The 15,765-nt window shown below is 44.2% G+C and overlaps 1 protein-coding gene across 2 annotated transcripts; it reads right to left on the reverse strand.

Annotated features, from left to right (window-relative positions):
- Positions 1-287: 287 nt before the first annotated feature.
- LOC308699588 (uncharacterized protein) lies at positions 288-13,537 on the reverse strand. Of its 2 annotated transcripts, XR_014031202.1 has the most exons (4): positions 4,808-4,984; positions 4,488-4,685; positions 880-3,054; positions 288-439 (listed from the first exon to the last, which is right to left on the reverse strand). XR_014031202.1 is itself a non-coding variant. In XM_081380477.1 (3 exons), exons 1-3 carry the CDS (start codon positions 13,279-13,281, stop codon positions 4,511-4,513), a joined length of 465 nt encoding a protein of 154 aa, XP_081236603.1. In that variant the 5' UTR covers positions 13,282-13,537; the 3' UTR covers positions 3,622-4,510. The 2 variants fall into 2 exon arrangements, 1 of the variants encoding a protein (XP_081236603.1); XM_081380477.1 differs by lacking the exons at positions 288-439; positions 880-3,054 and adding an exon at positions 13,180-13,537 and having other exon boundaries at positions 3,622-4,685; positions 4,808-4,995.
- Positions 13,538-15,765: the final 2,228 nt, after the last annotated feature.

Genomic DNA, 15,765 nt, shown 5'->3' on the forward strand with positions numbered 1-15,765 from the left:
TGATTGAACTAAATTTAAACAATTTAGGGACAATTGATGTATGCACGCAATTGCATTGCACAGATATTAATTTGTGGCACTGGTCGTTATCGCAGTTGCTTGTATTACTTCACACCAAGCTTACATATTTTATTTTTCACTATTGTTGTAAATATGTTCATGCAAAGTGCACAAACACAACCACGAAATGAAATTAAACTATTTTGCCACCTTATGGACTACATACGGACAACACTCCCATAGACAATTAAATAATACAATTAAAAAGAGTGCACATAACAATATTCAGCCTACATATACCTTTTTGCACACACATTTATTGAACAATGCTTAATACAAAGAAAATTTTTTGTGTTATTCTGTAAACAAAACCCTGTCAATATACAACACTTCACATTTACCTTTACTTAAAAGATTAGTGCACCCAAAAATAAAATTTCTGTCATTAATTACTCACCGTCATGTCGTTGTAGTGTTGACTACTTTAATCATGCTTTTGCTACCTTTCTGGATTTCAAGAGGTGCAATGATGTTGCTGTTTATGTGTGATTTAGATGCCTTTGGATTTCATGAAAAATACCTAAATTTGTTTTACAAAGATGAACAAAGGTCTTATAGGTGTGAAACGAGTAATTAATGACAGAAATTTCATTTTTGGGTGAACTAATCTTACATATACTTCAGTACTCCATTACTAACATTTGAGGAACACCAACCTGCATTTTCTACTTTCACTTGTGAAAATACATTGACACCTTTTGTTACTGTCAAAATGTATAAAAACACAAACCATGTTTGATAATGTACCATTCATAGTTAACACTAACATCTGAGAATAACAATAAAATAAATAAAAACTTCTCCCAAATGTCAGAACACAAAATTTCCTAAATTATGACTGAGACCAAACCAAAACTGCCCACATTTAGATCTTTTGTTTATCAATCAACCAACAATTCACTTTCCTGTTTTAAGCAAAATTAAGACAAAAACAAGAAAATTACTTCTCACCAAAGTACTCAACTGAACATCTTTCTTTACGTTTTGTTGCCTCTCTTAACACCTTCTCCAGTTGTTTTCTCATTCGCTTTCAAAGCAACTTCAACAGAAACTCCAGCCTTGCTGCTGTGAAACAAGTTCTCATTACCCACTTCTAGACTACCTTGTTGTTTCTTATGTCCTGCAGTTTCTTTAGACCTTCTGTTGCTTTCAATGCAATTGGGAGTCACACCCAAACCCCAGTGTAATTTTTTGAAGGCAAAATTGTCAGCTCTGATGATTTTGTCAATTTCTTTAGGCAAGTTAGATAACGTGGGCTCCCAATCAGAGGGGTGAGTGAACGGTACTTTGTTTTTTTGTTTTTTCTTGCCCTCAAAGAATGTTTATAGCTTGAGTCTGCGGTGGTATGCCTGCATGTCAGCTAACAATTCTTTCTTTCTGCAGCTCGATGGGGTGGGGATGTAAGAGAGGTTTGATCTTCTGATAACACAAAGGACTTCGACAGGTTAATAATGAGTTTGTGAGAACCGCATTTTGGGTTATCAGGGTTTATAAGTTTAAATGCGAAGCCCAATGTGTGAGGAGAGCCTTTGCCGTGGCAGGTCTCCAATGGAGTCCGTCTTTCTCCACATGGAAATGTGTGGATGCCAGCAGAGGAATAAAGTTCAGGTTCTTCTCAATAAAACTATTCATGTGCTCTAGCATGTCCTGCTCTGCCTGTGGCAGCACTCTCGAGAAGTTAATCAGAGGCACGATTATTTCTGTCTATGGTAAGATCCTTTTTCGCAGTTTTGTAGGTCTTCTGAATTACTGTTTTGGCTGTCATTGTTAATGCCAAATGACAGAACGACTTGCTCTGGTACCCTGGCCACTGTGGCCTTTTCTAAAAGATTGCACACATGCTGGAACTTAGCCCCAGGGAAGCTGTCAACTTGGAGATCGGGTTCCTCATAGTGAGGAAGCCTAGATAGGTTTGAGTCCCCAATGATGACAATTCTCTTTTTTAATGTGAGGCTCCAATCTACAAGTTTTCTTGTTGTGTTAATGTGGCGTAAAGAGCGGTTAAGAGAACCAGAAGATGGGCTGTCAATCATTTGGGGTTCATTTCTGTCAATTTCTGTTGACAGTCTGGATGTGTTTATGTTTGTGTCTTCCCTAGGTTCAAGAACCACAGGAGATGGTGGTACATCTTTGCCTTCTGTCTCAAAACACTGTTTTGCTGACTCAAAATCACCTCCTTTACCCTTCTCCGCCAAACCCTGGGGGCTGTGAACATTCAGCAGCTTCAAGCATCAACAATTCTTCAAGCATCAAATCTTCGGACATTGCTTTTGTAGATCGCTGCATGCTTGATGTATGAACCACGACGTCTCTCCCTTGTGCTTCAGAAGACTGATTTGCTGACTCAGAATCATAAATGATGCAGAGATAACACGTTGTCCTCTGTATTTTATGTGCAAATGGCCATGTTCATCACTGAGCAACTTTGCTGCCAGCTCATCTGGTTCCAGCCGACTGTTGACTTGCACATCCAGCAACTCATGAAGCACAACATCTTCTATTACAAAAGTGCTCATTTGATCACTCTAGTCCTGTACAGTGACAGCTGCACGAAGGACTGACATCACTCTTGCTGTTTTGCCGTATGCTGCACATTGTGGACATCTTGTCATCAATGTCTGGAAGTTGAGCGCAGGCAAAGGATGCAGCTTCGGACATTGGTATTCTGCTTTGACCTCAGCCGTCACAACTTCTCCCTCTTTGACCTTATTGACGGTTAATTACTTGCGCAACATTGCTTGATACATCAGGCACAACTGTTATAGAAGACTGTTTAGTAGTAGACAAACAAGTGCAAAAATCAAACTGTCGAATAGATGCACTCTTGATTGTGTAGCACTTCCCTGTTTCAAGCATATCTCCTCCCCAGACAGTCAATGACAAACCACAGGTTTGATCTGCCACATCATAAGACCTTCTTTGCTATCTTTGATTGCTGCGGGTCATTGCCTGAGTATCCTCATCCAACTGGAGCACTTTGATTGTGACATTCACCTAAAATACAAAATACAGGGCAAATAATTGTTACACTAACCAACTCTTTTCTTGGCAACAATAACATGATGTTACACCACACACACATGAATCCAACAAACAAGTATGTCTCTATATAACATCTCAGGTATTACAGGTAAACTAAACTTTATCTAAGTTACTTAAACTAAACTTTATCTACTATTATCATAAAGGACTGTTTAACAACCACACTTAAAACATTCTAATAATATTTCCTATATATAACAAAATCTTTACAAAGCACTTTGTTTTGAAATATACTCCATCAATAGTGATTCTAACTGCAGCACATGACCAGAATGATGCATACCATCTTCACCACCACTATTTACAGATCAATGTAGTTAATAGCGCTGTAAAATATGGACAAAAAAAAATCTATCACAACTTTTTGATCAATATTGCAATTTCGATCTTAATCACGATTTTGAAACTATTTTTAATACACCTAAAATAGCTTTATTGCCAATATTTGTAGCCACCATACCTTTTCATAAATTAAATGAGACATCATTGGTTATTTCTTTATACTTTTTAAACTTTTTTCATATGTTGTGCAGTACGCAAATGCTTGTATTATAGGTTTGGTAGAATCTTTTTTGCATCTTTTGCATCATCTCGCACATGACACAATGTTCTACGCGACACTCATAGTAAAAGAAGTTCAACTTTTAAAAAACGTGCCCCTACACCTGCATCTCGAAAACACCTTCTGTGTGAATGGACTAATACTCAATACTTTGTTTTGCCGCAGTGATAATTTGAAAAGACTTGCAAATTACATCATTCTGATACATCATCTCTCCTGAATCCAAAGTATTCAAAATATATTTATTTTTGTGATACATCAGTAGCACACGCTCATGTGCTTTCCCATATGCCAAATCTGCAATGCACAAATATCTATGTATAAAATAATCCACTGTATATCACAAACACAACATTTACTCATTTTTATTTCAAATCCAAAAGTTATAAAATGGCTTATCAGCATTGCTATTCTCTTTGTATACACTTTTTCATAGATGTCACATTTAAACACACAACATGTGACATTTTTAATCAATTCATTTATATTTGAATTCTATACTTTATACTTGCTTATTGTGCTAAATTAAGGCATGCTTCTTTCATGTTGCAAACTTAGGGTGCTGGTGGAAAAATCTTGATTTCTGCAATTTAGAAATCACACAAAACCACATTGCTAATTAATTATTTCATTTCAATGAATGGGTTAAAATAACTACAGCCCTAGACATTAAAGCTTAAATAACTCCTTGTAACACATCTTTCCCATAAACAGCTTTTACATCCACAACAAACATATTAATCAAACACTACTGCAAAAACACACAGCTTCTCACATGAAATTTTGTAGCATTCATGTGTGCATGCCATTAACATCAACCTACCCATTGATATTCCCTGGGATTATCTACAGTTTGCTGTGCAACGTCCAGTCTTCCACAACCTCACGTGAACAGTTATCGAAGGCAAACTCCAGACGAAGCACACGTGTCAAGGAGGATGAACTGTTTACGATGATGTCAACCTCTCCTTTCTTCTGCCGTGAAGGGGACAAACCCACCTCACACAGCCTTACAGGACTCCTACAAAAATAGCAAAGCACAACTTCCATTAAGATTATCCTACATAGACAAACATACAACTAATAATTATTCATGAAAAAAAACAACATTCTGCTTTAACCTATCACACTTTTTACAATTACCTGTCTTTCTGGGCTTTGACAAATATGTGATGCCTTTGTACATCAAAGATAACAACACAACTATTTCTTCCTGCCTCCTGTAAAACGGCAGTGAAATATTTGTGCCGATTTGCTCCTACAGTAACATTCGGCACATCGTGAAGGTTTCCTTCGACCTGATGTTTTGCTCTTTTCTCCATTGTTAATTTCTGGAAAAAAACAACAACAGCACCAATTCAAGTGCAGCAATTTCTTGACTAATAGGTTCATTATTATTATATATTTAGAGAATTTATTGTTATTTACAAGACAATATACACCAATTTTCATAATCATTGAAAATTAATAAACTCTTTCTCTGTCAGATGAATTCGTCTGAAAGACGAAAATCATAAGCCGCGTTTCCACCGAAATTACCCGGAACAATGTGTCCCAGGAACTTTTTTCCCCCAGCCCTGTTGCTGTCTGCGTTTCCACCGTGATTTAAAGTACCGTGATGTTTAGGCAAATAGCCCGGTGATGTAGGACTGCACGCTACTTTACAGTTCCCACTGGATTTCATCCTCTGAATTTAAGCTTAAAGGGATACTTCACCGATTAGCATTAAGCTTTGTATCTGTAGAAAACCTGTAGTGTTTTCGAATCACCGTGCTTCACTCCCTCATGTCCCCCTGAGATGAGATATTTATGTATTTTATGTCTGGAAAAAACTTCAGATCAAAAATCATCATTTTGCGTCATCGGAGGCTTTTTTGGCCAGAGGCTAAAGACTACAGCCAGTTGTAGGAGCTAGTTCCGCATGTTCTACACAAACAAGTGATCGGTTGATGTGCGTTTTAAGAAAATTCCTGTGTTTTCGTGTCGGTCGGGATCGGTGTGAAGCAGAATGCATGACCTGCAAAGCTGGCACGTACGTGTCAGTGTCAAATATTGAAAATGTAACGAGGTTCGTTTGTCATGGGAAGAAGGAGGCGGGAACCGGCGAACATTTAAAGACTTAAATGACATAAAATAAAATAAATACAAAGCGAAAGTAAAAGACAATTGAGCCCCTCACGGACAACTGCTGTCACATCAAATAAGACATAAACATCTCTCTCGATCTCCACTGTCGTTTCTCCTCCTTTTGCTTCCGCTCCTCCGTGAGAGATACGAGACTGGTGCGTCACACAGGTGTTGCTAATCAGTAATCACACCACTGGCCTCACGCCGTTCTCCCACGGCCCTCAGCCTCGTCCTGCTCGCCACAGTAAACATGATGAATGGCGACTGTAGAACGCAAAAGCCGAATCCCGGACATTTGGCGATCTCAAAATTGTCCCCCAGGGCAGCATGGCAGTTTCTTGGAAAAACTTGATGTGCTACTCTCATCCTTCCCTGAGGACGGTACTCCTCTCATCCTACTTGGAGACTTCAACATCCACCTAGAAAAACCTCAGGCTGCTGATTTCCACACTCTGCTTGCCTCATTCGACCTCAAACGAGTATCTACTGCGGCTACTCACAAATCAGGTAACAAATTGGACCTTATCTATACACGCTACCTCTCCACTGACCATACACTGGTCACTCCACTGCACACCTCAGATCACTTCCTCCTCACTCTCAACCTGCCACAAAACACAAGTCAAGTCATCTTCATTTATATAGCGCTTTTAACAATGTAGATTGTTTCATAGCAGCTTTACAGAGATAAGCGTATAGTTTAAGGTAACAGAGATGGCTTTATAGCGGTTCTTTAATAAAGTTATATTCCAGCTAGAGTTAGTTTTGATTGATTCGCTTCCGTCGCAACAATCATTTGTTATTAAATTAGGGGCCGCTAAGACGACACCATTCTCTCTACACAGACTTGTGAGAAAAGCTGATGGTGTTCACATGCGCATTAAGAACACACACTCCTCCACAGGTCATGTGCCTCAGAACACAACACACACTCCTCCACAGGTCATCTGCCTCAGAACACAACACACACTCCTCCACAGGTCACCTGCCTCAGAACACAACACACACTCCTCCACAGGTCATCTGCCTCAGAACACAACACACACTCCTCCACAGGTCACCTGCCTCAGAACACAACACACACTCCTCCACAGGTCACCTGCCTCAGAACACAACACACACTCCTCCACAGGTCACCTGCCTCAGAACACGACACACACTCCTCCACAGGTCACCTGCCTCAGAACACACACTCCTCCACAGGTCATCTGCCTCAGAACACAACACACACTCCTCCACAGGTCATCTGCCTCAGAACACAACACACACTCCTCCACAGGTCACCTGCCTCAGAACACAACACACACTCCTCCACAGGTCACCTGCCTCAGAACACAACACACACTCTTCCACAGGTCACCTGCCTCAGAACACAACACACACTCCTCCACAGGTCATGTGCCTCAGAACACAACACACACTCCTCCACAGGTCATCTGCCTCAGAACACAACACACACTCCTCCACAGGTCATCTGCCTCAGAACACAACACACACTCCTCCACAGGTCATCTGCCTCAGAACACAACACACACTCCTCCACAGGTCACCTGCCTCAGAACACAACACACACTCCTCCACAGGTCATGTGCCTCAGAACACAACACACACTCCTCCACAGGTCACCTGCCTCAGAACACAACACACACTCCTCCACAGGTCACCTGCCTCAGAACACACACTCCTCCACAGGTCATCTGCCTCAGAACACAACACACACTCCTCCACAGGTCACCTGCCTCAGAACACAACACACACTCCTCCACAGGTCACCTGCCTCAGAACACAACACACACTCCTCCACAGGTCACCTGCCTCAGAACACGACACACACTCCTCCACAGGTCATCTGCCTCAGAACACAACACACACTCCTCCACATACACTCCTCCACAGGTCATCTGCCTCAGAACACAACACACACTCCTCCACAGGTCACCTGCCTCAGAACACAACACACACTCCTCCACAGGTCACCTGCCTCAGAACACAACACACACTCCTCCACAGGTCACCTGCCTCAGAACACACACTCCTCCACAGGTCATCTGCCTCAGAACCCAACACACACTCCTCCACAGGTCACCTGCCTCAGAACACAACACACACTCCTCCACAGGTCACCTGCCTCAGAACACAACACACACTCCTCCACAGGTCACCTGCCTCAGAACACAACACACACTCCTCCACAGGTCATCTGCCTCAGAACACAACACACACTCCTCCACAGGTCACCTGCCTCAGAACACAACACACACTCCTCCACAGGTCACCTGCTTCAGAACACAACACACACTCCTCCACAGGTCACCTGCTTCAGAACACAACACACACTCCTCCACAGGTCATCTGCCTCAGAACACAACACACACTCCTCCACAGGTCACCTGCCTCAGAACACAACCAACACTCCTCCACAGGTCATCTGCCTCAGAACACAACACACACTCCTCCACAGGTCATCTGCCTCAGAACACAACACACACTCCTCCACAGGTCACCTGCCTCAGAACACAACACACACTCCTCCACAGGTCACCTGCCTCAGAACACAACACACACTCCTCCACAGGTCACCTGCTTCAGAACACAACACACACTCCTCCACAGGTCACCTGCCTCAGAACACAACACACACTCCTCCACAGGTCACCTGCCTCAGAACACAACACACACTCCTCCACACAGCACACACTCCTCCACAGGTCATCTGCCTCAGAACACAACACACACTCCTCCACAGGTCACCTGCCTCAGAACACAACACACACTCCTCCACAGGTCACCTGCCTCAGAACACAACACACACTCCTCCACAGGTCATCTGCCTCAGAACACAACACACACTCCTCCACAGGTCACCTGCCTCAGAACACAACACACACTCCTCCACAGGTCACCTGCCTCAGAACACAACACACACTCCTCCACAGGTCATCTGCCTCAGAACACAACACACACTCCTCCACAGGTCATGTGCCTCAGAACACAACACACACTCCTCCACAGGTCATGTGCCTCAGAACACAACACACACTCCTCCACAGGTCATCTGCCTCAGAACACAACACACACTCCTCCACAGGTCACCTGCCTCAGAACACAACACACACTCCTCCACAGGTCATCTGCCTCAGAACACAACACACACTCCTCCACAGGTCACCTGCCTCAGAACACAACACACACTCCTCCACAGGTCACCTGCCTCAGAACACAACACACACTCCTCCACAGGTCACCTGCCTCAGAACACGACACACACTCCTCCACAGGTCACCTGCCTCAGAACACACACTCCTCCACAGGTCATCTGCCTCAGAACACAACACACACTCCTCCACAGGTCATCTGCCTCAGAACACAACACACACTCCTCCACAGGTCACCTGCCTCAGAACACAACACACACTCCTCCACAGGTCACCTGCCTCAGAACACAACACACACTCTTCCACAGGTCACCTGCCTCAGAACACAACACACACTCCTCCACAGGTCATGTGCCTCAGAACACAACACACACTCCTCCACAGGTCATCTGCCTCAGAACACAACACACACTCCTCCACAGGTCATCTGCCTCAGAACACAACACACACTCCTCCACAGGTCATCTGCCTCAGAACACAACACACACTCCTCCACAGGTCACCTGCCTCAGAACACAACACACACTCCTCCACAGGTCATGTGCCTCAGAACACAACACACACTCCTCCACAGGTCACCTGCCTCAGAACACAACACACACTCCTCCACAGGTCACCTGCCTCAGAACACACACTCCTCCACAGGTCATCTGCCTCAGAACACAACACACACTCCTCCACAGGTCACCTGCCTCAGAACACAACACACACTCCTCCACAGGTCACCTGCCTCAGAACACAACACACACTCCTCCACAGGTCACCTGCCTCAGAACACGACACACACTCCTCCACAGGTCATCTGCCTCAGAACACAACACACACTCCTCCACATACACTCCTCCACAGGTCATCTGCCTCAGAACACAACACACACTCCTCCACAGGTCACCTGCCTCAGAACACAACACACACTCCTCCACAGGTCACCTGCCTCAGAACACAACACACACTCCTCCACAGGTCACCTGCCTCAGAACACACACTCCTCCACAGGTCATCTGCCTCAGAACCCAACACACACTCCTCCACAGGTCACCTGCCTCAGAACACAACACACACTCCTCCACAGGTCACCTGCCTCAGAACACAACACACACTCCTCCACAGGTCACCTGCCTCAGAACACAACACACACTCCTCCACAGGTCATCTGCCTCAGAACACAACACACACTCCTCCACAGGTCACCTGCCTCAGAACACAACACACACTCCTCCACAGGTCACCTGCTTCAGAACACAACACACACTCCTCCACAGGTCACCTGCTTCAGAACACAACACACACTCCTCCACAGGTCATCTGCCTCAGAACACAACACACACTCCTCCACAGGTCACCTGCCTCAGAACACAACCAACACTCCTCCACAGGTCATCTGCCTCAGAACACAACACACACTCCTCCACAGGTCATCTGCCTCAGAACACAACACACACTCCTCCACAGGTCACCTGCCTCAGAACACAACACACACTCCTCCACAGGTCACCTGCCTCAGAACACAACACACACTCCTCCACAGGTCACCTGCTTCAGAACACAACACACACTCCTCCACAGGTCACCTGCCTCAGAACACAACACACACTCCTCCACAGGTCACCTGCCTCAGAACACAACACACACTCCTCCACACAGCACACACTCCTCCACAGGTCATCTGCCTCAGAACACAACACACACTCCTCCACAGGTCACCTGCCTCAGAACACAACACACACTCCTCCACAGGTCACCTGCCTCAGAACACAACACACACTCCTCCACAGGTCATCTGCCTCAGAACACAACACACACTCCTCCACAGGTCACCTGCCTCAGAACACAACACACACTCCTCCACAGGTCACCTGCCTCAGAACACAACACACACTCCTCCACAGGTCATCTGCCTCAGAACACAACACACACTCCTCCACAGGTCATGTGCCTCAGAACACAACACACACTCCTCCACAGGTCATGTGCCTCAGAACACAACACACACTCCTCCACAGGTCATCTGCCTCAGAACACAACACACACTCCTCCACAGGTCATGTGCCTCAGAACACAACACACACTCCTCCACAGGTCATCTGCCTCAGAACACAACACACAATCCTCCACAGGTCATCTGCCTCAGAACAGGACACACACTCCTCCACAGGTCATGTGCCTCAGAACACAACACACACTCCTCCACAGTTCATCTGCCTCAGAACACAACACACACTCCTCCACAGGTCATCTGCCTCAGAACACAACACACACTCCTCCACAGGTCACCTGCCTCAGAACACAACACACACTCCTCCACAGGTCACCTGCCTCAGAACACAACACACACTCCTCCACAGGTCACCTGCTTCAGAACACAACACACACTCCTCCACAGGTCACCTGCCTCAGAACACAACACACACTCCTCCACAGGTCATCTGCCTCAGAACACAACACACACTCCTCCACAGGTCATCTGCCTCAGAACACAATACACACTCCTCCACAGGTCACCTGCCTCAGAACACAACCAACACTCCTCCACAGGTCATCTGCCTCAGAACACAACACACACTCCTCCACAGGTCATCTGCCTCAGAACACAACACACACTCCTCCACAGGTCATCTGCCTCAGAACACAACACACACTCCTCCACAGGTCACCTGCCTCAGAACACAACCAACACTCCTCCACAGGTCATCTGCCTCAGAACACAACACACACTCCTCCACAGGTCACCTGCCTCAGAACACAACACACACTCCTCCACAGGTCATGTGCCTCAGAACACAACACACACTCCTCCACAGGTCATGTGCCTCAGAACACAACACACACTCCTCCACAGGTCATCTGCCTCAGAACACAACACACACTCCTCCACAGGTCATGTGCCTCAGAACACAACACACACTCCTCCACAGGTCATCTGCCTCAGAACACAACACACAATCCTCCACAGGTCATCTGCCTCAGAACACGACACACACTCCTCCACAGGTCATCTGCCTCAGAACACAACACACACTCCTCCACATACACTCCTCCACAGGTCATCTGCCTCAGAACACAACACACACTCCTCCACATACACTCCTCCACAGGTCATCTGCCTCAGAACACAACACACACTCCTCCACAGGTCATCTGCCTCAGAACACAACACACACTCTTCCACAGGTCACCTGCCTCAGAACACAACACACACTCCTCCACAGGTCATCTGCCTCAGAACACAACACACACTCCTCCACAGGTCACCTGCCTCAGAACACACACTCCTCCACAGGTCACCTGCCTCAGAACACAACACACACTCCTCCACAGGTCACCTGCCTCAGAACACAACACACACTCCTCCACAGGTCACCTGCCTCAGAACACAACACACACTCCTCCACAGGTCACCTGCCTCAGAACACAACACACACTCCTCCACAGGTCACCTGCCTCAGAACACAACACACACTCCTCCACAGGTCACCTGCCTCAGAACACAACACACACTCCTCCACAGGTCACCTGCCTCAGAACACAACACACACTCCTCCACAGGTCACCTGCCTCAGAACACAACACACACTCCTCCACAGGTCATCTGCCTCAGAACACAACACACACTCCTCCACAGGTCACCTGCCTCAGAACACAACACACACTCCTCCACAGGTCACCTGCCTCAGAACACAACACACACTCCTCCACACAGCACACACTCTTCCACAGGTCACCTGCCTCAGAACACAACACACACTCCTCCACACAGCACACACTCTTCCACAGGTCACCTGCCTCAGAACACAACACACACTCCTCCACAGGTCACCTGCCTCAGAACACAACACACACTCCTCCACAGGTCACCTGCCTCAGAACACAACACACACTCCTCCACAGTTCACCTGCCTCAGAACATAACACACACTCTTCCACAGGTCACCTGCCTCAGAACACAACACACACTCCTCCACAGGTAACCTTTCGGCGAAACCTACGCTCACTCTCACCCTCTCGTCTATCCTCTCTGGTCTCATCCACACTTCCTCCACCTGATCAGCTTTCAACACTAGATACTAACAGTGCAACTGATACTCTTTTCTGCACTTATATTATCACATATCTCCACAAATTGTAATAATTGTAATTTTTAATTATAAAAAAGTGTAAAAAATAATGGACTGGGGCCTACTCGTCCAGCCATTCCAGGTCTAAGCCTTCCCTGCGGAACGACTTTCGACTCACCCCATAGTCAAACTTGAGTTCCCGGCCAACGGGGATGTCTTCCAAAGCCTTGAAAAGGACGACTTCACGCTCTTCCCCATCTGATGTCATTGTGCAGCACATTGGTTTAAGATTTGGCAACTTACTTGAGTGATTAATACGTCACCCAAATGTGTCTGCATGGGGGTGACAGCGGCACGGGAAGGTTTGTGCATCAATACAGAGGCTTTTGGTTCCTGATTTAAAAAAAAAAAAACAAGTACCCTGCCTCATCTCTCAGGTCCTCCATCATTGCCCTCCCTTCAGATGCTGTGATTATATGGCCGTGATAATCACAGACTATATCGTTTTTTGCTAAATTTCAGGGTTGCCACCACTCCTGTAATTAGGAAAACATTACATTTTGAGTTACTGAACATACTTTACATGCAGACAAAAAAAAATCAGGATTTAATTCTACTTCTTGGTGCAGTAAATGGCTGTTAATAAAGGCGTAAAATGTCTCCACGAGACGCCACAGTGTTTGTACACAAACATTGCTGGTTTTACTCTTGCATATGCATGACGTGCATTTATATGGGGTAATCAGTTAACGCCAAGCGATTATATAGCAGGGAAAAATTACTTTAAAATAAATTCACAAAAGCTTTATTTTTCGGCCAACAGTTCACATGAACACTCACCTGCTCCTGACATGGTAAAACCCAAGGCAGAGACCCGTTAATGTCCATATGACGGTGAAACGTTCAGAAAAGGGAAAGAAAATGAAGAAATATGAATGTTTGCACAGAGTGTTGGCACTACTCTCTCTAGTAAGCTCTCTCCACACTACATCACTAGATGTATTTTAGAATACAACTGAACTTCTCAACAAAGTAGGCAACTTCACTTTTAGATCACATCAGAGCTATCATTACATTCTTATTTCTTTACCCTCAATGATGGCTTTGGCTCCGACGAAGAAGGCTCTCCTCCCTTGCTTCCGTGCCTTTTCAATCTGTGGCCACAGTTTAGTGCATGTCTCTTTGTCTTTTGTAGTCAAGTCTTCGCCGAAATTTTAACATTCTTTGTTTTGAGGAATTCCGAATTCTTCGCACATTTCTATACCTTTTCTTTGGTCGATCTTGATGTAAATCTTGTTATCACCGGTCGAGTTTTTCTATCCTCTCTCCTCCCAAACCTATGGATTACATCAATTTGGGAGCGAAGATCCTCTTCAGGGTCTTGAATGACTGCCTTACAGGTGTCAATCATACGCTGTTTAACATATGCAATACACTTGCATTTTTATTCGTTGTTATTTCTGTTTTCATGTCTTGAAACTCTGATGATTCCTTTTAAGCTTCGATGGTGTCACATTTTTCTTTTTAGGCCTGCAAGATTGTCCGCGTTTTCTTTTATTTTTTCAGCCACAAGCCTCACGATGTTATCATGCAACTCGGAGAGTGTGGGTTCAACTTTCCCTTTCTTTGCGACTGAAGTGCACGGAGCTGACTCAGGAATCGGGACAACTCCTCCGTCGGAAGCGGGGAGGGTGGAATAAAATTAACCCATTCAGACCTGAATTATGTTTTAGGTTTCTGAAAAATATAAAAGTACATTTTCCCAGCTCATGAGGCTTCTATAAATGAGACCAAATAAAAAAATGTAAAAAAAATGTTTTGCTTTAATTGTAATTTTTTTTGTCCATTTCAATGGACGTCACGTCAAAACAGGTGTACTTCACAAAAATGTACCAACATAAAATTAAATAATAAACATTTAAATTGTTAGTATATACTTAAAGCTTTTTCTCAAGGTCAAAAACCTTTCAACAGTATACCATTTCAACTATAATTTTGAGGTTTTTGTTTTACAGATTGCACATTGTTTGTAATAAACTAAATATCTTAGAATCAATCAATATGGTCATGTTAGAGTCATTTTCTTTGCGAATCTTTCTTTTTTAGATCAAAAACTTGAACATTACAACATTTCAACTTTAATTGTAAGGTTTTTGCTTTATAGATCGCACATTTGTTTATTCATAACAAAATAAACCTAGGAATCAATCAATGCATTCACGTTAGAGTAATTTACTGTGTGCATGCTTGAAACAATTTCTCTGTTAGCGATTTTCTTGTATTTCTACATTACATTACTGGCAGCACGGTTGCCTGTATTTTGATTTCCAGTAAATGTACTGTAATTCACTTTACAGTACACAAGATCAGTACTGTAAGCTACCAAATAGTACTTTACTGTATTTGTACTGTATTTTGTAATTTGATCTGCTTTTGCTGTAATTAATTATGCGGTGTTGTAATATCTATATTGAGAAATTACTGATAAATGTTATTATAATTTTCAAAATAATTACTAATAATGATAATATTATATCACAATAATATAATATGTAGTTATTAGGAAATATAGGCTATAGTAGGAAAAAATATGGAAATCAATGGCTATACTGTCAACTGTCTAGTTACCGACATTCTTCAAAATATCTTCTTTTGTGTTCAGCAGAATAAAGAAACTCATACAGATTTGGAACAACATGAGGATGAGTAAGTGATGACAAATATCATTTTTGGATGTACTATACCCATAAAGGGATAGTTCACC

This window comes from Scardinius erythrophthalmus, assembly GCF_964197995.2.
Source record: "Scardinius erythrophthalmus genome assembly, chromosome: 1".
Taxonomy (NCBI): domain Eukaryota; kingdom Metazoa; phylum Chordata; class Actinopteri; order Cypriniformes; family Leuciscidae; genus Scardinius; species Scardinius erythrophthalmus.

Coding starts and splice junctions, on each gene's coding strand:
- LOC308699588 (XM_081380477.1), bottom strand. CDS start 13,281: ATGTGCTGCACAATGACATCAGATGGGGAAGAGCGTGAAGTCGTCCTT. Junction 4,996..13,179: donor AACTCAAGTTTGACTATGGG/GTGAGTCGAAAG, acceptor GTTTTTTTCCAG/AAATTAACAATGGAGAAAAG. Junction 4,686..4,807: donor GTCAAAGCCCAGAAAGACAG/GTAATTGTAAAA, acceptor CTATTTTTGTAG/GAGTCCTGTAAGGCTGTGTG.